Below are 26,226 nucleotides of genomic sequence, written 5' to 3' on the forward strand. Positions count from 1 at the left end.
TGCGGCAATAAACAAACCCTTTCACCCTGGCGTTCATCCTCACCGTGACCTCTTTCTCTGTTTGTAGAAAGACAGCAGCAGGTTATAACTTAACGAACCTGTTTGTGGGCTCTGAGGGGACGCTGGGGATCCTGACCAAAGCCACACTCCGGCTATTTGGCATTCCGGAGAGCACGGTGTCGGCCGTCTGCTCCTTCCCGTCGGTTCAGGCGGCCGTGGACAGCACGGTGCAGGTCCTGCAGGCCGGAGTGCCCATCGCTCGCATCGGTGGGTGAACAGTAAGAGTCCACACATCACCATCTGCACATCCAGATTACTAGGTCAGTTTTAGTCTCTAAAAGTGTTGGTCAGTTTTAGAAGGCTCTCTGTGTCATATTACAGAGTTCCTGGACGATGTGATGATCTCTGCCTGTAACCACTTCAGCTCTCTGTCCTACCCGGTCCTGCCAACGCTCTTCCTCGAGTTCCACGGCAGCTCCAGGAGTCTGGAGGAGCAGGTGTCCATCACAGGTGTGTGTGTGTGTGTGTGTGTGTTTTGCCAAAGAACATTGATGGATGCAGCAAAGTTCAAATTGCATGAAACTTTACACACATCCTAGTTTTGCACAAATATAAGTATAAAAAAAATCTAAAAAGTGCTTCATAAAAATATAAAATTAATATTAATCAAATCAAAGTTTTCAAAGTGTTCCTAATAAAGCACCAAACACATCCCATCACTGTTCCTGCTAGCATAACCTCTAGATTATATCACCTTTCATCTGATTATGTTTCTGAACTTGGCAGAAATGCTTTTCATGCAGTTTGTTGTTGTCCATCAGGTATTGTCATGGATCATTAATCCTAGGCTACAATCTGGTTTCAGACCAAAAGCTGAGATTCCTGATCTGAACAAGGAAAAAATGTTTTCAAGAACAAAGATATAGCATGTTTTGAAACTCTGTACTGTCCTCTGTAATTGTACAGTTGGAGGAAGAGCCTCGTATGGCTGTGATGGTCAGGTGTCTTAGATACTTTTGGTCATGTAGTGTATGGTTTAATAAAAGGTACATTATAAATATGCAAATAATTATATAATATATATATATATAAAATAATAGAATTGTGTGTGTGTGTGTGTCCAGAGGAGATCACACGGGAGAACGGTGGCTCGGACTTCGCCTGGGCTGAGGATGAAGAGACACGGTCACGGCTATGGAAAGCTCGACATGATGCCTGGTATGCCGCACTGGCAATGCGGCCGAGCTGCAAGGTGTGTGTGTGTGTGTGTGAGAGAGAGAGAGAGAGAGAGAGAGACTGTGAATCAGAGTGTGTGTTGCAGTAAGTGTGTGTGTGTTGTGTTGCAGTCTTCATCACTTTGTGTGTGTGTGTGTGTGTGTGTGTGTTTGGCTGCAGTTCATTTAATCATTCATCTTCATTTGAATTAAAGTGGTGGAAATGTAGCTCAGTGTAAAATGCTGACTGTGTGTGTGTGTGTGTGTGTGTGTGTGTGTGTGTGTGTGTGTGTGGTGTGCTATGTAGGCGTACGCCACGGATGTGTGTGTGCCGATCTCCCGTCTGCCTCAGGTCATAGTGGAAACCAAAGATGACCTCATCAGACACAATATCACAGGTGTACACAGTGTCCAGTCCGAATGAGACGTTAGGGTTAAATCAAGTGTAAAGCTTTCTGTTTTATTCCCCTTACACCACAAACACCTTTTAATAATTTAATCAGTTCTTACACACACTCCCCCCCAACCCCAACACTCCCCACCCCACCCCCGTAGTTCACACAGGCATTATAACAATGATAAACACTCCTTCCCTGACCTCTGTTTTTTTTCTCTCTCTCTCTTGAAATTGATGACCAGTGATGTAACTTGTCATGTCAATACTTTAGTGCTTTAGACTACAGCAATGTACAGCTTTATTTCTGTCACACACTCCCCTCCAAAAGTATTGGAACACCAAGCGCCATTTGTTTTTTGTTTTTTTGTTTTTGCTATACACTGAAGACATTTCGGTCCGAACTTGACCATGAATATGAGACGATTTCAGCTTCTATTTCTATCTAGATGTGTTACACAGGAAGGAATTAGTCTATAATGACTTCAGAAATGACACTGACCTATTAGTTCCTCAGGAGCTCTTGGATGCTGTTGTAGAAAGGACTTTATTTACATTTACATTATTTCCTGTCCAGTGCCACCCAAATGAGGATGAGGTTCCCTTCTGAGGCTGGTTCCTCTCAAGGTTTCTTCCTCAGATCACACACACAGATCTCAGATCTCAGGGGGATTTTCCACCTAAGGCTAAATGTTAGGGATAAATAATAACTTAAATTTGAAACTTTATTATTTTTATTCTGTGTTTCTATACTCCTGTAAAGCTGCTTTGGGACAATGTCCAGTGTTAAGATGTCACATATTCATCTTAAACTCAAGTGTCTTTGCGTTGCTGTTCCAATACTTTCGGAAGGGATTGTATGTGAAAAATGTCTCCTAAACAAAAAAACGTCACTGAATCACGCATGTTTTTTGTGGGACGTTTTGGAGTAACTGAGTGTGATGTTGTGTCAGGTCCAATCGCAGGTCATGTTGGAGACGGGAACTTCCACTGCTTAATTGTGTTAAACCCAGACGACCTTGATGAGGTGCAGAGGGTTCACAAGTTCACACACAGACTGGCCAGGTCTGAACATCTCTCTCTCTCTCTCTCTCTCTCTCTCTCTCTCTCTCTCTCTCTCTTTTTAAATGTTTTTAAATGTTTTCTACTATCAAGCATATTTCTATGGAAACTCTAGTACACTTATAAATATCAAATACAGTCTAAACTTTATTCCAGATAACTTAATCATTTAAAATGTTGCTTAAAATTGACAGTTTTCATAGCAAAACATACGAAGACAGAAATAGCAGATATTTTAATGTATTTTATGGCTTGCCTTAAGCACTTTCATTATTGTGTGAATTTAATATACATAATTAACTCTCTGTACTCGTTTAATAAAAAAGATGCATGAAAGGGTGAGTTACATAAAGATCTCTCAGCTGTAAAGATTCTTCAACGATAAAGGACCTTGTGCATAAAATGGGGTGGACTTTAGGACCTGAGTGGGTTCTCATTAACATGGATACTAATTTGTGTTGCTCCCCCCACTTCTAAGGTGTGTGTGTGTTTTACAGGAGGGCTCTGTCAGTTAACGGGACGTGTACAGGAGAACATGGTGTGGGTTTGGGGAAAAGGACTCTGCTGCGAGAGGAACTCTGCCCGCTGACCATGGAGGTGATGCAGGGCATCAAAGCCACACTGGATCCCAAAAACCTCATGAACCCTGGGAAAGTCCTGTAGGTGACCATTGAGTTGTGGTCTCCCGAGCACAGAGGACAGAGCGATCATGAGTACATCACTTCATTTTAAATGCTAGGTTATATGTGCAGAGTTCTCGTTAGGACATCAGTCCTACTGAAATGGTTCTCAAGACTTCTTGATTGTTATTGTCAGGTGTTCAAACGGTCATTTTCTCTCTAGCCAGGAGTCTGAGTGTATGACCTATAATCAAATCAAATCAAATGCAATGCAGTGACAGGGTATTTCTGATTTATATAAATGGTGGCGATTCATTTCAACATTTAAACGATTCACTAAATTCACTATAAATGGTGGTGATTTGGTTAAGACTGTAAATGAGTCCCTTTAAATGCAGATGATTCAGTTTACCCTTTAAAAATTTAGCCATAAAAGGCAGTGAGTCGATTCGGCTTTCAAATGATTCACTTGAAATGGCACCGATTCGGTTTAGCCGTGAAATGATTCACTATGAATGGCACAGAGTCAGTTTAGACTTTACACGATTCAGAAGAAACGGTGTCGATTCAGGCTTGAAATGATTTCCTATGCTCTTCATTCACCTGTGAAAATAAAACATCTAGCTTTCATCTCCTGCATTTTTTAAACACAGCAGTTCTCATTATTTTTCCGTACAATATCCCGTGATATTTTTCTCAATGTTTTCCTGATTACAGTACAGCCGTAGTGTCCTTGAATTGTGATCAGTTGGCATGTTGTTAAAATAACTCTGGGCAAGAAGCGTCATCACACGTACATTACAGCACAGAGGAATACTTTACTTCACGTATCCCAGCTGAGGAAGTTGGGGTCAGAGCGCAGGGGCAGTTCTGATACAGTACCCCTAAAGCAGAGAGGGTTAAGGGCCTTGCTCAACAGTGGAGCTTGGTGGGGCTGGAGCTTGAAGTCCAGTCCTCTAACCAACAACCCAGAGCCTTAACCACTTAGTACTTAAGTTAGTAGTAGTTAAGTACTTAGGCTACGTCTACACTAATCCGGATAAATTCTGAAATAATTTTAGTCTAAAAGCGCTCCGCGTCCACATTATCGCTTTCGACTGTTTCCCTAAAGTTGTACATCCACACTGAAACACTCAGGTCCCTGTACTGCACACGAGTAAAATGTGAGACACTTCCACCCGGTCTTTATTTACTTCCAAACGGAGAGCATCCAAAACAACTGCTCTACAAAGTCGTCCACCGTCCTAGCTGAATCGCTCACAGGACTAAAAATGTGTCGGGCAGATTCGGAAAGAAAAACAAGTTTTGAGGTTTTCCTGGAGCCTCAGTGGGAAAATGGGAAACTGTATATTAGTGTTTTTCGATAGCGAGAGCTTTTATCCTGCCCTATGATCAGTGGCCAGGTGAATTTTGAGATAATGAGGTCAAATCTTCTCTCAGGGCGGTCATCTCCACTTACTGGACAACACCAAACGTCTTTACGACTCACATTTTTACATCATTTATTAGCCCTTCCTCCCCATCCACCCCTCCGTTTCCTCCCCTCGTGTGGGCGGGATGTTAAATGTGTGTTAATTTGTCTGCATGTGGATCGTCTGCAATTTCCTGTCATTAGTGAAGAGTGAAACTGACCGTGTGTCTTAAAGAAAAATACACAACTCCAAAGTCCATTATTTTGTCTTTTTTTAATTATAGATATCATTATCAGTGTTACTCAGCCCACAGACTGCACATCAAAGTCATCAGACAATTAAGTTTGTACATCCTAAAAACAGGCGTCCATTCACATCTTCAGAAATATATTACCATAAAAAAAAAAACATGAAATGAAGGAAAGCAGGAAACGAGAGCGTCCCTAAGTGGCGCTCCGTCGTCACTGACCGCACGTTTCCTGCTGTCCAGGTCGCTTTGTGATTATGTCCGTCCTCACCCCACCCCACACCTCCATTTCCTAATGAAGATAACATGAAGAACAAGCAACGCCCACCTCATCACAACCCTGGGATCAGGACAGCCATGTGATTGGTCAGTTTGCATGGCCCCGCCCTTTACCCATCAGTCCTTTTCAGGCTATTTCTGTCCATCTGTCCATTTTGCTTGTGGATATTTTTTTTTCTTACAATTCTCACATTTTCTAACAGCGGATGTTCTTTATACAGCAGAGGCATCCAGGAGCTTCAAGAGTTTATTTTTATGTGAGTTTTCTCACAGGATTGTGAAGGAAAAAAAAGGAGAGGAAGATCGTATCTCGCAACAGTTTCACACCAGTCCGTCTGTGGTTCCACATCCAGACGTTAAGCAGCTTTCCAGATGTGTACAAGCACTCAAACACACACACACACACCCACCCACACACACACCCTTATGGGGGAATTGGAGTGACACCGTAAATTGAAAACGTAAATGAGAAATCAGTAAACGGGCCGATGTGACTCGGTGAGGGAAATTTCAATTCCCAATGCTGATACCCCCACACACACACACACACACACACACACACACACACACACACACACACACACACACACACACACACACACACACACACACACCAGACTGAAACACACAGCAAAATGTAAACCACACACACACAGCTTTGGCGCACAGAACACACTCACCCACAAATTCCGACCCCATACACCTCTACACCTAACCCCGCCCCCATTTCCAAATAAGGACAACATGAAGCACAAGCAACACCCATCTAATCAGCATATTCCACAATTGGCACGGCCACCCGATTGGGCATTCGTTTGGCCCCGCCCCTTCCTCCAGCTGGGAGCCCTTTGTCCATCTTCCTGTTGGACAGGTGCATCAGAGGAGAACCCTGAAGACCCGAGACTCCAGGGGACAAAGATCCAGCGTCGGTCACTAAAATGAGGGGCAGTTAGCAGGTAGCACAATTGCTAGCTAGTAGAGCAGGCAAGGGGATTGTGGGATACGTGTGAAAGTAACACTCGACGGTGTGTTCTGTTCTTCTATTTGGTTTTCTGCATCTCCATCGCCACAGGTTTGATCCAATCTGATCGAATAAATAGGACTGATTGTTTTATTTGGTTACATCAGTGTCCAGATAGCCAGGTGTAGGTCCATAAAGTGCCCTGAGAGAGAGAGAGAGAGAGAGAGAGAGAGAATGTATTGGTTAAGTCTTTGTTGTCTATCAGTATAAATGAACTGGACTGTACTGACTGTATGAATGTTCCTGAAAAATCTCACCTTTCTCAGCAGTAGTAAGTGGGAATGGAGGTCAGTCAGAAGGATGCTCTGGGCAGGAGCGGTTGATCTCAAACCATGTGTCTATACAGCTACACACACACACACACACAGTTTATTATTTGGAAATAAATACATACACTTATTTCTGTACCACTTTTAACAGCAGACATTTTCACAAAGTATTACAGGAATATAAAAATGAATTATAGATATTATCATTTTACATTTTAATTCATAATCATCCCTAATGTGCGGCAGGAACAAGGAAAAACTCAAGAGGAAAAAACTTTCAAAGGAAGCAGACTCAAATGGGAAGCTGTCCTCATCTCGGAAACACTGGACAGTGTGATTATAAATCATTTCCTACTGCAACTGTGTGTTTCTATATCTATATATCTATATATCTATATATATAGATAGATAGATAGATAGATAGATAGATAGAGAGAGAGAGAGAGAGAGAGAGAGAGAGAGAGAGAATGTATTGGAGGGACACTCCTATCAGAGGTCTACACACTAATGCCCAGGCCTCACTAGATTTTGAGTCATGTTTGAAAGGTCCAGTGAGCTTCCCCAGGTTCTCAGGATCACCGGTCAGGAGTCCAGTGTGAAGTCCACACATATGGATTCTTCCACATTTTCAGTACGCTGTAGTCGTATGAATCATACAGTTCAGGGATAAGAAGCCCTCTTCCTTATCAGGGTCACTATTGTAATATCATCCGGTCAGTCGTGATCCTATAGTAATCCCTTTCTACTGACAGAGGAGGAGGAGGACAATATGGTGCTAGGGTCAGTAACTGTACCTTAGGTCAATCTGGACAGACAGAAGTGTCACTACTACAGGGTGAATGAGCCATCTGGGGTAAAAGTGTTCAGACTGGAGAGGAGGTCAGAGCTTACCTTTTGTGATAGATGCAGAGGCACGGCAGTCTGGCGATGGTGTCTCCCTGCTGCAGCTCCTCCAGACAGATCACACACTCGCCCGCGTCTCTTGCCAGCACGTCATCTACACACACACACAAACACTTTTAGTTACATTCAGGTTAAGAGATATAATGAGCAGTTGTTTTGTAGCATCAATTTATTAGCAGTTTAACCAGTGTGTGTGTGTGTGTGTGTGTGTGTGTGTGTGTGTGTGTGTGTGCGCGTGTGTGTGTCCTGACAGATCAGAGAGAAACTACTGAATACATTCCTGCAGGCTGCACTCTGTGATAAAGAGTCATGTACATCACTGCAAAAGGCCAAATCAGATCAATGTCACATGCCCGCACCCCCAAGGCCTTTTTCCAACCGAAACCACACAGTGACCAGTGGAAAAAGGTTAGCAGAAGGTTACAGCACCACCCTCTGCCCTTTAATTACACACGTCCCAATCAGTTCGTTTTATCCATTATCAACTGAAATACATCGTGTGTGTGAATGTGTGAGAGAGCTGAGCTGAGACTGTCCTGACAGCAGGGGGCAGTGTGGAGAACAGTCCTGCATCCTCAGTGTGACTGCTGTGGTGAAGAGAACCAGTGCTTCAGCTCAGGCGCATGTTGAAACCTGCAGGTCTTTTACTCTGAACAGATATCTGAGGGCAGGAGCGCTCTCTCTCTCTCTCTCTCTCTCTCTCTCTCTCTCTCACACTCACACACACACACAGTCTCCATCACTACCAGTAAACATTATTTTTGCAATGCCAGGAAACACAGAACAACGACGACACACACCACACACTCTCTTCACACGGACTCACCACTTCCCTTGGAAACACCTGTGTGGCTTTGTGTGTGTGTGTGTGTGTGTGTATGTGTAAGTATTGACAGACCAGGTTAGAATTAGGCTAACAGCTAATGTAGCCTAGAGAAATTCTATATTTGGAAGTTAAGTCACTAGCTAACCGTAAATGCTATCAGCATAGCACTTCACACACACACACAGTTTCTGAAAACTGGCACAATCTCATCTGCATTTCTTTTATCTTCTGAGGTCAGTGGTATAGTTATGCTGTCTACATGAAAGGCTTTACTTCATGAGAGAGGGGGGGGGAGAGACAGAGTGAGAGAGAGAGAACTGAGGAAGAAATGACAGAGAGAAAGCTCTCTTAAAGGAAAGGATTACAGACAGACAGACAGACAGACATGTAACACAATACCATTATCTATATCTGTTTGTTGCCCAAAATATTCATCTCTTTTTTCCAGGCCGGTTTTAAAAGCAGAGGTCAGTGGACTTTTCCATTCACAAACCATAACAAACAGCATTCAGTATTCAGCTCGGGAACCTTACTGAAGCTTCCGGAAAACCTGTGTCCAAAGTGACCGAGTCAGTGGACAACAATAACTATTTAATGATATTTTATTTTAGCGGCTCACTGTACAATGCACCATAAAGCTAGGAAAATGTGGGTTGCCAGATTCCGTGTCTAATTCCATGTCCTGCAGGTCAGACATGTGCACCACGGCTTCACCAGAAACGTCTTCCCTGAAAGAGTGAGAAACAGAACAAACAAAAACAAACAAACAAAGTATATTCTGCCCACTGACTGATCTGTATTTATTTATGATTTAACATCTGTTTAAACCAAATAATGTATTACTATTCACTTACATCACTAACGAGAGAGAGACAGACAAAGGAAGAGAGAGAGAAAAAGAGATATATAGAGAAAAAAAGAGAAAAAGTTGAATCGAGAGAGAGAGAGAGAGAGAGAGAGAGAGAAAGAGATAGATGGAAAGAAAAAAAGAGAGATAGATAGACAGATAGATAGATAGACAGACAGACAGACAGACACAGACAGACAGACACAGACAGACACAGACAGACAGACAGACAGACAGACAGACAGACAGACAGACAGATAACAATACTCCAAAAGTGGGTCATGTGACAATCTGGAGCCAATCACAGGGCAGGAAAGACGTTTTTAAATAGCTCCATTTCCCTCATCAACACTTCAGCTAAAACCTTCATCAGATCTCTGAGGGTCTGGAAAAGTGTTTTTATAAAACAATGTTGTCCTGAAATTGTGTTTCAGTGACTAGAGTCCAAAAACAAAAGACATTAGTGAGAGACGTGCGGGCAGCTGGGGGGAGAGGGGCAGGAGACAGATGGACAGCGAGAAAGATACAAACCGTTATAAAGACAACAATAACAACTAGTATAATGAAGCTCACATGAGCAAGCAACTACGCTACGGGAAAACTTCCTGTTACTTCCTCCTCCTACAGACTACACCAATATGGAGTTCACTACAGTAGAAAGGTGTGTGTGTGTGTATGTTTCCTGGATGTGAGTATGACAGGAAGTGTGTTAATGAAGAACAGACTGGAGAGCCACGGTCCGGTCCTGACTCCTGCACTTGTTTCTCGTACTCCTCACACGTCAAATGCAGCTTCTACATTAGCTTTTACAAGGCTAACTATTTTCATTACAGTTATAATCCCAGTTGGGTTCCATTCACACTCAAAAGCTGTGTGTGTGTGTGTGTGTGTGTGTGCATGCTGTGAAAAGCCCAGGTAAGCTGTAAGCTGACCAGTGCATTACATCTCTTAAAAATATCATGTGCATTTAGCTGCTAAAGAGAGAGAAAGAGAGAGAGAGAGAGAGAGAGTGTGAGAGAGAGACAGAGAGAGAAAGATAGAGAAAGAGGGGAGAGAGTTGAAGAAAAGGAAACAGGAAAAGATCGACCAGGATTCATTCAGACAGACAGATAAATTAATTGAGAGAGAGAGAGAGACAGAGGCAGACAGTGAGACTGAGACAGAGACAGAGAGAGAGAGAGGCAGACAGAGAAAAAGACAGACAGAAAGAGAGACAGGGACAGACAGAGAGAGAGAAAGAGAGAGACAGAGAGAGAGAGAGACAGGACTTTTGCAGGACAAAAATGTAATCAGTTTTAAATTCATTCTGTAACCATGACAACCATATGCACTCTTACTAACTTGAAATAAAAGAGTTCAGTTGCTGTGGATAGCTGATTTAGACGGTCAGTAATCTGAATCATTTTAATTTAAAACAGCGAGAACAAAATGACCCTTGAGTAACCGCTGTAACAACTGCAGAACAGTCAGCTAGGACATGTGCTCATATGTGCAGTCAGGAAGCTAAACACACACACACACACACAGCCGGGTGATGTTACTGGACACTGCACGAGGTCACTGCTCTGTTTTACTGCTGTTTCTTTATTTCTGTTTCAATGTCTTGATTTCCACCACAGCAGCACACAAGAAGAAGTGAGAATTTACTGGAGTGGGTCTGTACCAGCTGGAAATGACCGTTCATGTACAAATGTAGGGAATTTGTGAACTGACTGGAGTGTGTGTGTGTGTGTGTGTGTGTGTGTGTGTTAAAGTTGACTGAAACAGAGCACAGGATTCAGATATACAGCGTGTTAAGACCTGCTTCATTCCATCAAAATTATCAATAAAGTCTGTCACACACATCCATACACACACAGACACAAACTTGTACTTTTGTTTGTTATAAAAACAAACAAAAATACACACACACACACGTTTGTTACACAATACACACTCATACACATGCACACAAACATACATAACTATACAAAGAAAACTACTCACACACACTTATACAAACTGTATGGATGTGTTTGTATAACAGTGTGTGTATATATCAATATATACACACACACACAAATACATCTACACACAAATACACACACACACACACACACACACACACACTATATTGCCAAAAGTATTTGCTCACCTGCCTTGACTCGCATATGAACTTAAGTGACATCCCATTCCTAATCCATAGGGTTCAATATGACGTCGGTCCACCCTTTGCAGCTATAACAGCTTCAACTCTTCTGGGAAGGCTGTCCACAAGGTTTAGGTGTGTGTTTATGGGAATTTTTGACCATTCTTCCAGAAGCGCATTTGTGAGGTCACACACTGATGTTGGACGAGAAGGCCTGGCTCTCAGTCTCCACTCTAATTCATCCCAAAGGTGTTCTATCGGGTTGAGGTCAGGACTCTGTGCAGGCCAATCAAGTTCCTCCACACCAGACTCTGTCATCCATGTCTTTATGGACCTTGCTTTGTGCACTGGTGCACAGTCATGTTGGAAGAGGAAGGGGCCAGCTCCAAACTGTTCCCACAAAGTTGGGAGCATGGAATTGTCCAAAATGTCTTGGTATGCTGAAGCATTCAGAGTTCCTTTCACTGGAACTAAGGGGCCAAGCCCAGCTCCTGAAAAACAACCCCACACCATAATCCCCCCTCCACCAAACTTTACACTTGGCACAATGCAGTCAGACAAGTACCGTTCTCCTGGCACCCGCCAAACCCAGACTCGTCCATCAGATTGCCAGATGGAGAAGCGCGATTCGTCCCTCCAGAGAACGCGTCTCCACTGCTCTAGAGTCCAGTGGCGGCGTGCTTTACACCACTGCATCCGACGCTTTGCATTGCACTTGGTGATGTATGGCTTGGATGCAGCTGCTCGGCCATGGAAACCCATTCCATGAAGCTCTCTGCGCACTGTTCTTGAGCTAATCTGAAGGCCACATGAAGTTTGGAGGTCTGTAGCGATTGACTCTGCAGAAAGTTGGCGACCTCTTCGCACTATGCGCCTCAGCATCCGCTGACCCCGCTCCGTCAGTTTACGTGGCCTACCACTTCGTGGCTGAGTGGCTGTCGTTCCCAAACACTTCCACGTTCTTATAATACAGCTGACAGTTGACTGTGGAATATTTAGGAGCGAGGAAATTTCACGACTGGATTTGTTGCACAGGTGGCATCCTATCACAGTTCCACGCTGGAATTCACTGAGCTCCTGAGAGCGACCCATTCTTTCACAAATGTTTGTAAAAACAGTCTGCATGCCTAGGTGCTTGATTTTATACACCTGTGGCCATGGAAGTGATTGGAACACCTGATTCTGATTATTTGGATGGGTGAGAGAATACTTTTGGCAATATAGTGTATATATATATATATATATATATATATATATATATATATATATATATATATATATATATATATATATAGATAGAGAGAGATATATATATATAGAGAGAGAGAAAGAGACAGACAGACAGACAGACAGACAGACAGATAGATAGATAGATAGATAGATAGATAGATAGATAGACGTATACATAAATATACACACAAACACACTTTTTTGTTATACACACACACACGGCTGGTGTACTATCCTCCCATTAGGTCATGTGTTGAGACTCTGGAGTCACATCATGTCTAACATTAAATCCCCATCCTCACATTACTGTACTGTAGAAGCAGTTTCAGTGAAAATGAGTCCTGCTCCAGTCCGGAACACTCTGCCGTGTTTTCCTCGAGCCGTGAGCCGTGTCCTTACAGGACAGCTGTCCTTGCCCAGTGTTCTCAATGCTACAGACTTTATCTCCAGAAGCCTTCAGAAACCGCTGGCTAAAATAATAACCGTCCATCTAAATCAGGAGAGCACCTTACCCTGTGCATCACACGGTGAATTCAGCTGTCTCGCTTGCTCGCTCCTCAGATTTAGCCAAGCCGAGCTCACCAGAACCAGCTGTGACTTCCTCATCTGGATCTTCACCGTGGTCATTATACTAAACTAGGTGCTGAAGGTGACCTGCTCTCGGGTGATCTGTCACTGGTGTCATACAAAAGCTATACGTTTGCCTTTTATTCTCATTATTTTTTTTGGCTTGTTGTGTTTTATTCATGTCCAGCATTAGCTAATAAAACATCTAGCTTCACATGAACACAAGAGGGTGGGAAATGTACAGAATATTTCATTTATATTTATCTTAATCTTCAACATTTATAAAGTTTTATCTTATCTTATTGAGTGTTCACATTGAGTGTCTTGCCCCTGATTGGTTTCCTTCTTTACATTTCACTTTCAAACTCAATACATGCACACACACACACACACACACACACACACACACACACACACACAGTTTTGTCTGTGTCCACATGCTGAGTCATCTTCAGCACTGTGTTAGTTTTAGACTCACTTCAGCTTGTTTGTTGTGAAAATCACTGACACACCTAGCGAGGGTTGAGGTTATCCGCGTGTCTGCTTATCTCCAGTCCTTAACTGACCTCTCACTGGTTACAAGTTCAGAACCACAAACCCATAACACTTCCCATTCAGTGATTTAATCTCAATAGGCTCGTGTTCTACGTACAGTGTTCAGCTTGAAAATGACAGAGAGAGGAACAGAGAGAGAGAGAGAGAGAGAGAGAGAGAGAGAGAGAGAGAGAGGGAGGAAATAATGATAATAAGTACACACTGAATCAGCAGAAAAGTTTTCTACAGATGTTCAGTGTGTTTATTTGAGTGTTTAAACACACTTTTCTTTTTGAATCTCTGTGACAGAATGATTTTATTAATCTACTTGTTTTTAATTAATGACCACACGCATATCTCCATGGAAACACAGACAAAAAGCTAAGTGGAGCTTCATATTCATATCAACTTATCATTGTCTTCTACTCATACGCAACATTTGTACATATTTTATCTGTCTTTTTTTTCCTTGTACAGCCAATTCTCTTTACAGCCAATTCTATTTACAGCTAATTCTCTTCTATTCTTAATTGTTGTGAAACACAGACACGCAAAAAAGCACTAGGTTGTGTGTAGTAATGTATGATTGTGTTTGTGACAAATAACATTTTGGATTAAAATCTCTGTAAACACAAGGCTGACTGCGTGAACTGCTTTTTAGGAAACATTTCCATAATGACGTTGTCCCTGTACAGGAGGTGGCAGAAGCACAGCTCAGTCCTGGAAGGTTGTTTCAGAAGAACATGGAAATGGCGGAAGTGTTTTTTTTTTTTTTTTTTTTTTTTAAGAAAAAGCGATCCCAAAATTCTGTTCATCACACAAGATTTTTTCACATCGAATTAACAAAATCTTTTTGGTGTAGCAGAGTACAATATTCAACAATCTGGCATTTTTAATTCAGCACATGCACAGAGGAAATGAAGCGAGTGAAGGGAGAGAAAAGGAGAGACAGGGACGGTGGGGACGAGCACTGGGGGTCATCCAGAGTTTACAGACACGGGCACTTATCAATGAGTCACGTAAGAGACGGAAAAAGACACATCGTTAACAGAGGGCTAAAATAGAAAGACGGATGAACAGAGTGGCAGCAAATGGATAGTGTACACTGGGGGAGAGAGGCGGGGCTTACCGTTGTAGGAGAGGCGGGGCTTACTGAGACACATGATGAAGTGAACCTCCATTTCATTGGACGCCACCGACTTGGAGCAAACAGGACACTTGAAGCCTAAAACACACAGACAGGAGTGTGTGAGAGCCAATCGTTAGTCAGGACGTTCTGTCAATCAAACCGCACAACCAATCAGAAAGCAAAAGCTCTCTGGTCCTGCTGTGTTTAAACAGTTTTTAGTAACATGTAACACAATTATTTACATCAGCCAGAGAATGTGTGTGTGTGTGTTTTAGATTATAGTGGCCATACAGCTGCTTATAAAGCATTTATAAATGAAGAGTGACTGATCACACGGTGGCTAAAAGCAATAACCCACAGCTCCACAGTCTACATCTGGGAAATGGTGGACATTTCATTGCATTTACAATTACACTTATGGCATGAAAGTCAGAGCGAGTTACATTTATACAACTGAGAATTAAAGGTTAAGGGACTTGCTGAAGTCCAACAGCTTTACCACTGAGCTACCACTTCCTCCATTCCAGATCCTCATTTGTTGCTGTCGATTTGATCAATTCCCTCCCACAACCTCAAGGGTACAGCTACCACTACCTCCCCCTGCTTCCATCATGATCAGGTGCTTCCTGTGGAAAGTGCCGAGCCAGCGGTCAGGTCTTTTTCAAGCTGCTGCTCGTGCTGCGTCACGGGACAGCTGAACAAGTGCTAACTTCCAAATACATGCGCTCACACATGCCCACACACTGATTGACAGGGGAGAGAGTAATATCATCCCTCCCACCCACAGATCAGTCAACTGGCCTTGCTTGGACTCATCAAAACTTCCAGCTCCTGACAACCTGCTGCACCTGCCTTTCATTTCTCTAGCCAAGCTGCTCCTGTGATCATCGGGTCATTGCCGAGCTCTCGGTCAGTAAGACAGCCAATAATCGCACCAAACCGCACGGCAACGGATGCTGGGTTTGTGGGAAAAAAATCTCTGCGACAAAGCAGCTATTTTCATGAAATTCTAAGACATCACATATGCAAACTGCAGTTAACGGCAAGTCTTAAGACACGTCATCTGCCGAAGGAGGTTAACGTACCCCTTCTCACTGACGGGCGCAGCACTGACGTACTGGAGTAGATTAAGTGTGTCAACTGCGCAACAGGTGTTGAAACGTGTCAGCTCTGGTTTTGTTCCAGCAGCGTAGCGAGCCTGCAACACGCCGACACCACAGTCACCTGGAACATCAAACCCATCAACACTCTGTCACTCAGCGGTCAGGAAGGCAGCGACGGCTGCGGGGCGTATTGTGTGTTCAGCGTTATACATTATACAGGAGCTGAAACTATTCATTCTGCTCGTATATATTCATGCAGGGCGATCTTTAGCCATGACACGACACATCACAGGTTTTCTGTGAGTTTGTCTTCAACATTAACTTTTCTTCCCAGTGCGCTGGTATAATCCACTTATCAGACATTTTCAATCAGTATAAATAAACTAATGATGTTGTGTCTGTGAGTCTGATATAAAACGAGTCTGTTGGCTTTCAATGTGTTTTAGACGTGTGTTTTTCCCTCTGTTGGAGAACCTTACACACAATTTTACTGGTTGAAGATCAACACCTTCTCATTTTAGATGAACAAGAGCTTGGAGCATCTCAGAGAGCAGAAATGGGTTTGAGATCAACATTTACTCTGAAGATATAGAAACTAACCGTTTTTGTTTTTTTGGAACTAATCTGTTAATATATTTCCCCAGTAGTAAGTAGTAGTAATCCCTTAGTAGTAAAAAACAGAAATATTTATGAAAAACTACAAATTCTTTAAGCTCTACTCTGATATGAGCTTCACATTAACCAGCACTGTGGAGTGTGGCATGATCGAGACGTTCAACGCTGAACAGCCGCAAATTCCATTTTACTGCATCTGATAAAAACGTGTTCTTTTTCTTACACAGAAATCCGGCAGGAAATAAGACGCCGTGAACAGCTCCGTACCAGCACGCTCCGTCCCCAGGAACCTGTCTGTCCCCAAACCCACATGCTGGGAAAGCTTTTAGCTTACTGACACAAATAAAAGCTTTTTAATTCAGCCTCGGTGCATCGCTCAGACAGAACCGGGAGCACTCGAGGAACGCTGCTTATTCACATGGAATAAAATCTCGACTCGGTGAGAACGGCTCATTTTACTCGCCAGTTATCCGTCTTGGAAATGAATTACACCAAATCCACAGCCCAAATTTTCCTGCTGCACAAAAGCGGGGTAATGACCCCATCCTGTCCTTGTAACACAGTACAGGGTGTCCTGTAGGCTGATTAACAGATTATACCAGGTTTTCTTTGTAATGCTTTGATCAATGCTTTTATTTGTACAGGTAACATTTAAGGACTTCATACTGTGACATCAGAAAGTGCATTATATCACATGTTAACAGAAGATCGTAGACAGAATTGTTATAATCCACTCAGTAATAACATCAGCCTCTGATATAAAAGTTTTCATTCCTGTTACTGTATTCATAAAAACACTTGTGTCCTCACGCTATGAAGTCATATTCTCATGCTTTATAAAGCGTGCATTATTATTTATGTAACTAGAATTATTTAATAAGTCTGTTGAACTGCTCATGTGAGATGTGTTCACATCCGTTCTGTTCTACTCTGCTTTGTAGCTAGTGGCGTCACATCACGTGTGTTTGACGTCGTGTGCCATCGACTGTGACACTTCAGTGTTTCTTTCTAAAACTCGTACACTGGACAGTAGTGCAGAGTGTGTAGTAGGTCATTTGGGACACAGCTTGAGTCTGAGAAGACCCTCCAGGGGCGCTGTATCATGGCTGACCCTGCGCTCTGACCCTGCGCTCAAACAACTTAAAAACATATTATAAGCTTAATGGAGCAGAAGATTAAAACGTTTCACCAACAAATTTAGTTCTTTTTTTGTTACTAACATGTATGTCTTCTTCAAAAATGAAGGAAGCTACTGAAGAAAAACTTCTGTTAAAGGAAAATAATCAACAACAAGGTAGTGAGATGTGGCCTGATGCTAAAAAGTGGAGTTCTTGTTCCGAGCTCAGAGCTGATTATTTTCTAATAAGAGCTTTATAACATTCCATCACGTTCTCTCTTTCGAAAACATTCTGAAGACTTTCAGAGCAGAAACATGTCCTTACAGAAGGCTTCTCCATATCAACAAATGTTTTTATTGCTGAATAACAGAGAACCATTTTTTTAACAAGCCCATGAGCAAGTTCTCAGTCCCTATAGAACCAACAGGATTAAGATCTACTGGATTTACAGGAAATTAAACAAATGCTGACCAATGAGACTCAACAGGGCTGCGCTTTAATTTACTTTAAATAAAGAAAACAAAGTGCATCAGAATTCTAGCAGCGTTCCATATATAATAAATATAACACTAAAATGATTTTCTTTCGCAAGACTCAAAAACTACTGAGATATAACAAACAAACCAACCAAAAAAAACGGTCTTTTGAGACTGACTGGTGATGTCAAGGTAAATATTTTGCAAATGAACCCAAAGTTGGCCCCGCCCACTTTACTTTCATTTATTTGTCACACATTTTGTTTGGTCAGTGTACACTACAACCAGTGACATGAGTCTGCTAAGGCCTGATTAAAGCCTGGAAAAATCCACACACACAATCAACACTAGTATGGCATCAGCAACAGAGATGGAGGGGAAAATGTGTTACAGAGTCATTCACACATGTAATCTAAACTGTGCCAGCCTGCAGTGCTGCGTACCGCCCACACACACACACACACACACACACACACACACACAAAGGCTATGTCACCCACAGACATACATCCAGACATGCCTAGTGGCACTCACATTGCCCACTGACCTGTTATGGGACACACTGACCCTCTGACACACACACACACACACGTCTCAGTAAACAACACTGCTATTAGGACAGTCACTCAATTGCACCACATATGAATACGATTACCATAAAAATGATGTACGACACCGTTATCACAGACATTTCAATTTTCTGTTCCATTCTCGAGGAGGCTCCTGAGGTAAACTACACTTCTGGGAATATTTCAAGCGGGAGAGTGAGAGAGGACGAGAAAGGAGGGAGAGATGGAAGAAGTGTGACAGGAAAAAGGAAAAGGAAAAGGAAGGTTCAACCCTCACACTAAAATGTGAATTTACAAAGCACCAAAAAATCCCCACAGTGATGATCCACAACAAACACTACACTGGCAAAAGTTTTGGGACGTCTGCCTTTACATGCACATGAATTTAATGAATTTTTGACTGTTCCTCTAGAAGCACATTTGTGAGGTCAGGCACTGATGTTGGACAAGAAGGTCTGGCTCACAGTCTCCACTCTAATTCATCCCAAAGGTCAGGACAGGCCAGTCAAGTTCCTCCACACCAAACTCACTCATCCATGTCATTATGGACCTTGCTTTGGTCACTGGTGTGCAGTCATGTTGGAACAGGAAGGGGTCATCCCCAAACTGTTCCCACAAAGAGCATGAAATTGTCCAAAATGTCTTGGTATGAAGCTGAAGCATTAAGAGCTCCTTTCACTGGAACTAAGGGGCCGAGTCCAACCCCTGAAAAACAACACCTAACTCAGTGATTTGGAGGGGTGTCCCAAAACTTCTGGCTATATAGTGTACCTCTCTATCTAACGTGATATTATCAGACACGCTCTAATTTACTCCTCCATGTGAAAGTATGCAGTATATTTTGTCTGGACATTGTTGTCTGTCCTAGTATAATGACAGCAGTCTTTTAGGGCTCATTATTTTTTTAAACAAATTTGAAGCAACCCACATGTCCTCCTTACAGCAGGCAATCCCACAACTCTGTTCATTTAATGAGACGTCAGTGAAATGACAGTGTTATTCTCCCCCTTTCGCTTACACACACACACACACACACACACACTTCACTCAGCATGACTAAGCAGTTCTGAGGAGATGCTTTAATCTCATTGGTTTCAGCCTAAACACCATATGAGAATGTGAACAATGGATTTGGAGTACAATAACTGTGTGTGTGTGTGTGTGTGGTGGCTTTTGGCTTTTATATTGAACAAACAACCTCATAATGACAGGATTACATATCAGGTCTGACCTTGAGGAGACCTTCTGGCTTGTCCTCTTTAAGAAAAGTGTGTGTGTGTGTGTGTGTGTGTGTGTGTGTTCTAAAGATTCCCTTTTATTTACTCAAGCTAAGATTAGTGAACAGTATACTTCATTAAGAAATTAAATTTAGACCAATTTTTTTCCGTCCGTCCGTCCGTCCTTCCGCCTATCTATCTATCTATCTATCTATCTATCTATCTATCTATCTATCTATCTATCTATCTATCTATCTATCTATCTATCTATCTATCCACCCATCCACCCATCTGTCTGTCTATCTGTCTATCTATCTATCCAAACATACAGGGGTTGGACAATGAAACTGAAACACTGGCCAATTTAGTGTTGGAGGTTTCATGGCTAAATTTGACCAGCCTGGTGGCCAATCTTCATTGATTGCACATTCCACCAGTAAGAGCAGAGTGTGAAGGTTTAATTAGCAGAGTAATAGCACAGTTTTGCTTAAAATATTGCAATGTACACAACATTATGGGAGACGTATCAGAGTTCAAAAGAGGACAAATTGTTGGTGCACGTCTCGCTGGCGCATCTGTGACTAAGACAGCAAGTCTTTGTGATGTATCAAGAGCCACGGTATCCAGGGTAATGTCAGCATACCACCAAGAAGGACGAACCACATCCAACAGGAGTAACTGTGGACGCAAGAGGAAGCTGTCTGAAAGGGATGTCCGGGTGCTAACCCGGATTGTATCCAAAAAACATAAAACCACAGCTGCCCAACTCACTGCAGAATTAAATGTGCACCTCAACTCTCCTGTTTCCACCAAAACTGTCCGGCGGGAGCTCCACAGGGTCAATGTACATGGCCGGGCTGCTATAGCCAAACCTTTGGTCACTCGTGCCAATGCCAAACCTCGGTTTCAATGGTGCCAGCAGCGAAAATCTTGGGCTGTGGACAATGTGAAACATGTATTGTTCTCTGATGAGTCCACCTTCGCTGTCTTTCCCACATCTGGGAGAGTTACAGTGTGGAGAAGCCCCAAAGAAGCGTACCACCCAGACTGTTACATGCCCAGAGTGAAGCATGGGGGTGGATCAGTGATGGTTTGGGCTGAAATAACATGGCATTCCCTAGGCCCAATACTTGTGCTAGATGGGCGCGTCACTGCCAAGGACTACCGAACCATTCTGGAGGACCATGTGCACCCAATGGTTCAAACATTGTATCCATCTCCCATGGCCTGCACAGTCACCAGATCTAAATATTATTGAGCCACTTTGGGGTGTTTTGGAGGAGCGAGTCAGGAAACGTTTTCCTCCACCAGCATCACGTAGTGACCTGGCCAATTATTAATTATTCTGCAAGAAGAATGGCTCAAAATCCCTCTGGCCACTGTGCAGGACTTGTATCTGTCATTCCCAAGACAAACTGATGCTGTATTGGCCGCAAAAGGAGGCCCTACACCATACTAATGAATTATTGTGGTCTAAAACCAAGCGTTTCAGTTTCATTGTCCAACCCCTGTATATCTGAACACAGTATTGTTACCATGGCAGACATTTTGTTTACCTCCTCCTACATTTACAAGGAACTTGTTGAGAGCTAAACCATATGATAAGACACTGCTGAGAAACATCTCCCACTCTACAGTAATATACTCAACATGACTAAGGGGTGTAAGTGTTTATGAGTCATGGTGGCTTGGTGCTTAGCATGTCTGCCTCATGACTCCAGGTCTGGGGGTTTCATTTCTCACTACTGCCGTGTGTGTGTATGTGTGTGTGTGTGTGTGTGTGTATGTGTATGTGTGTGTGCAGTCTGCATGTTCTCTCCGTGCCTCAGGGGAGTCATCAGGGTACGGGTTTTCCTTCTCAAGTTCAAATACATGAATTGGTATCTCTAAATTGTCTAGAGTGTGTGTGACCTGTGATAGACTGGAACCCTGTCCTCAACCCAGTATAAGCAGTGTAGAGCATGGCTAAAAGGATGGATGGATAAATGGATGGATGGATGGATGGATGAATGGATGGATAGAAAAATGAATGCATAGATGGATGGATGAAATAGATGGCTGGACGAATGGATATATAAATGAATGAATGGATGGATAGATGAATGGATGGATAAAAGGATGGATGGATAGATGGATGGATAGGTGAATGAATGGATAAATAAAATATAAATTACTCACTGGTGTACCCAAATTGTTCTTATTAAAAAACTTTTAAGCTTAATTAACATTATTAGATTTTTTTAATACACATGTGTTTCAGAGAGGCAGTGACCCAGACTGGCCTCAGACCAAATGACACCCAATTTTATCAAAGAGGAAACATTTTGTGCTCAATTTCTCATTTATCCTGCATGTCTCGGGGCCACACACGGGACACTTTATATTCATTATGTCGTTTTGTCTGTAGGTGAGAGAATGAGGCTCGATCAATATTATTATTATATTACAGTCTCTAAAAGCACCAGAAGGAGACAGGGCCTTTGAGAAGGTAGATTAATAAATACACACGTTAGAGGTTTATACAGTGTTAAGATCTCAACGCTGCCCTTCTTCACCCCTCAAACCTCCAGCCTGCTTCGGAGACGAACACACTCCTGTGTCCTGCTCCTCCCCAACGAGTGACCCACTTACCCCGGCTGCTATTTTCAGCGGCTCCTTAAGGACGCAACAAGAGACGTGTATTAGCGCTAGGAGAGAAATACATGAGGGGACACATTAACAAAAGACAGCTAATTCATGAAACAGAGGGGGGGGGGAGAGAAGAAGGGAGGGAGAGAGAGACAGAGAGAGAAAGAAAAAGAGAAATAGGAGAAACTAATACACAAGGAAAGAAGGATAGGAAGTGTTTGCAGTGTATTCAGTGTCACTGGAACATGAAGACGAGAAATACAATCATGATGAAGATCGCACGAGAAAAAACAAACAAAACAGCGAGCGATATGAGTAAAGACAAGCATTTAAAGGATGAATTTCCTGAAGGGAAAGAAATATTCATAAGTGTTAAAGGTTACATCAACCCAATTCACTTGAAGGGTAAAGGGGACAGGAAGATGAAACACAATTTCACTTCCAGGTAAAGGTTAAATTCACGCTTAATAATCAAGTTCATGTAACTTTAACCTTGCAAATATCAGTCACATGAGCTTGGAAAAAAATAACAGGTTGGTCTTTGGTCTGCTTCTAATTATTAAAGTCAGTGATTTTGGTGGAATCTATACACCCTTTTCCTGTTAGTAAACACTGTGATGTTGTTTGTGGGCGGAGCTTGGGTGGAGGCAGAAAGATTTCCCTGACCGCTTTACAAGAAGTCACAAGTAGTGATCAAGGTTTGTTAGATAGTTTTTAAATGTTGGCTGGTCAAAATCCCAATATATCTGACTATGTTAGGTCACTCACTGTCCAGCATCGAGAATGTTATTTGTAAAAATGAACTTAAAAGACGGAAGCAGATTGGCCGACCCGTACATGCTCACTCGATGGATGGACAATGTGACCGGATGACCTCAGGTTGAGTGACCTGACATCTACACCTGTAATAGCTGTAGACAGTTTTCTTTGTTTAGGCTCCAGTCTTTAGCTACCAGTAAGCTAACTTACACGCTAAAAAGTTAGCGTTACATGAGAAATCATTGAACTTGTTCCCCAGTTTCTGATGAGGTGGACATATTTAGACACGTAACCACACCATAAACCACACCAACAAAAAAACAATAATCTCTTTAACTTTATCTGATATGAAGTGTGCGCTGAAAACGCCAGCAATCGTTTCTGTCCAGTCCGCTCGTGTTATTGAGTTTGACCACTGTCCGGCAGTGGCAGCAGGCATGTGATAAAACTTCAAAATGGAGCCTGTACCCCATCGATTCTGTCACACAACAACACAACAAGAGGATATTTGTGTTCCTCGTGTAGCCGACTCTGCTGGTTTGTATTAGCCGCCTCCAGTTTTCCCTTTGTTTTGCCTCCAGCTAGCGCTGTGACGTAATAGTGACGTTGACAAACAAAGGGTCTATAGACAATTAAAGAGTTAATTAAAGCTATTTTGCATTCCCTTTCGAGCCACAGCCTTAAAACACATGACAAGTCTCAAACAAACAAACAGACGCCTTCTTGTCTAGTTGCGAGATGGTGGAATCAAACTGACGCCACTTTTAAGATCACAACTCTCTATTTTCTGAGTGCTGCTTGTGGCATTACAGGTGCAAAGGAAAAAAACAAAAACAAAAACAGATAGCTGACTAATGTTAGATGTTTACTAAACCACAACACAACACAAAATCGAGCAAATCCATAATCGCCTCAAAAATATGGGGTATAACGGTGAATTAAGAGAAAAACAAATGAATATACTGACTACTAGAGAGTAGAGAGGTCAGTCAGAGAAGACGGCTGTGACACAATGAATAATAGGACACAGAAAATGATTAGCATTTTAGAAGAGATTAACACCAGAAGAAGAGAAAGACGAGGATCTGTCTGAAAGTCTACACTACTCACCAATCTGCTAATTCCTTCCTCAAAAGTACTTCAATGATCACACTCAGAGCTGTAAGGTTAGTTAGCGTCAGGTTAAGAGTAGTTAAAAATGCAAATATGACAAAAGATCCTCTCAGAAATCCTGTCAGAACAGCTAGCTGGCTAGCATTGAAGCATTGTTAGCAGTGAAGATTGTAAACAAAAATGATAAACACTAAAAATGGAAAAGTGCACTTTTGTCGCTAAACAGGCTGTTGTTAATAATAATATGAATATTTCTTTATTTTTGTGTCTATACAACACAGCACTCGTACATCCACACACTTGAATAAGCTAGCTTAGCTTAGCCAGCTAATGCAAATTTTACTGAAAATCTGTGGGAAATCCTGTCCAGTTAGCTCAGATCTCCTAACTAGCATGAGTGCTGGCAGAAAAAAAATCATGAGCGTTTATTAATAAGAACATTTCAGAAAAGAATGAACAAAAATCCTGTCAGGTTTAGCTACAGATAAGTAGCATTAGCAGTATTCAGCAAAGTAAAGTTCTGTCAGAAATCAGGTAAGGCTGGCATATTAGTTTTTTTTTCTGTCTTAAAGATGGTAAAACAACAAGGGAGAGAGAGAGAGAAAGAGAGAGAGAGAAAGAGAGAGAGAAAGAAAGCCACTTAATTTGTGAGTTAGAAAATAAAATATCTATTCTCAAGGAGGACAGCTAAGTGGAAAACTCGGGCAGCGTTTGTACTCTTTATATAACAAGTCTGTTCCAATTAGACGACAAATTGAAGGATGTTTGTCTTATAAGCTTTCTTATTTTGGACATGTTCAAATGGAGTATTCTTTCTGCCCTTATCAGTGAAGACAATCTGATGATTCTGAAGCGTGTGACGCAAAACACTGAGCAACAGTAGGAAGGCCTTAACGCAACACGCACACGCTAATCAGCTAATTAGACATAAACTCATTAGCAAATGACCTCGAATGACCCTCTTACGCTAGCCATGCACACGTTGGTGATCCCTACAGACCGGACACAGTCAGCAGGAGATGAGTGTTGGATCATATTCACCCTGAAAATACCAGTATTAATATTTAATTACGTACACAGTACAGCGTGTAGCCACTTAGGCTCTCTGAAAGACAATTCTTGTTCACACAAAAACGATGGGCAGGTGCATTGTGGGCTTGCGGAGCGTAAGCTCGGTGTATCGATCTCTGTGCGGTCAAATGTTCGCTGGATTACAGGACAAAAAGTTCAGGAAAATGTCTGAGAAGTTAAGAGACAGAAACAGCGAAATATAACTGCAGAGAGCAATGAAGGGGGCCAAGCACTGTTTACTGTAGTGAACGTCATACACACCATAAAAAAAAAAAAACCTACACATAATTCTACAGCATCATCAGGCAACTGTACCAACATATTCATTTATCATTTTATAAAATAATCTTTCAGACTAATTCTATTAGCAGTTCAATTCCAATTAGCAGTTCAATTTCCTCTTGAAAATAAAAGATGCAATGCAATGAAATATACATATACAATTCACATTCCAAGCATTATGGCTAACACGCTAGCACCATAGCCTACGCTGCTGAAAACTGGGGTGTCCTTGCTCAAGCTAGCAAGATAAAAAAATCTAACAAATTGATTGGAAAGCCTTGAAGCCAGCTAGTCGTCAGGCATGTCGCAAGTTTATTGAGCATCTTTCATTCGCTAATAGACAAAAGACTAAAACAAGTACAATATACTAACACTATAATGACACGGAATCTAAAGCTGATAAAGGTTTCCTCACTGGAAGCTCCATCACTAGCAAGGATGTGTGATGGTCTGAAAAACAGAGGGATGTACTCCAGCGTTGCTTCTTATACACCAATCAAATTTCTAGGACACCAATGCTTAAAATTTGTGGCACTGGCAACCACACTCATCAAACATATAAGATTATCATTATCAATTATTTACTGGTGCTG

The 26,226-nt window shown here is 42.2% G+C and overlaps 2 protein-coding genes across 2 annotated transcripts in view; one reads left to right on the forward strand and one right to left on the reverse strand.

Moving 5' to 3' along the window:
- Positions 1-3,920, forward strand: part of ldhd (lactate dehydrogenase D) — an 8,060-nt gene extending 4,140 nt beyond the window's left edge. The window contains exons 7-12 of the mRNA XM_058396843.1: positions 68-267; positions 382-510; positions 1,125-1,252; positions 1,522-1,612; positions 2,562-2,673; positions 3,168-3,920. Coding sequence (XP_058252826.1) covers positions 68-267; positions 382-510; positions 1,125-1,252; positions 1,522-1,612; positions 2,562-2,673; positions 3,168-3,333 — 826 coding nt within the window. The 3' untranslated portion in view covers positions 3,334-3,920. The remainder of the gene's footprint in view (positions 1-67; positions 268-381; positions 511-1,124; positions 1,253-1,521; positions 1,613-2,561; positions 2,674-3,167) is intronic.
- A 1,036-nt stretch (positions 3,921-4,956) lies between these two features.
- Positions 4,957-26,226, reverse strand: part of znrf1 (zinc and ring finger 1) — a 45,967-nt gene continuing 24,697 nt past the window's right edge. Inside the window, exons 2-5 of the mRNA XM_058396844.1 lie at positions 14,683-14,778; positions 7,410-7,515; positions 6,507-6,595; positions 4,957-6,391 (exon numbers count right to left, since the gene is read on the reverse strand). Coding sequence (XP_058252827.1) covers positions 6,538-6,595; positions 7,410-7,515; positions 14,683-14,778 — 260 coding nt within the window. The 3' untranslated portion in view covers positions 4,957-6,391; positions 6,507-6,537. The remainder of the gene's footprint in view (positions 6,392-6,506; positions 6,596-7,409; positions 7,516-14,682; positions 14,779-26,226) is intronic.

This window comes from Hemibagrus wyckioides, linkage group LG08 (assembly GCF_019097595.1).
Source record: "Hemibagrus wyckioides isolate EC202008001 linkage group LG08, SWU_Hwy_1.0, whole genome shotgun sequence".
Lineage (NCBI taxonomy): Eukaryota > Metazoa > Chordata > Actinopteri > Siluriformes > Bagridae > Hemibagrus > Hemibagrus wyckioides.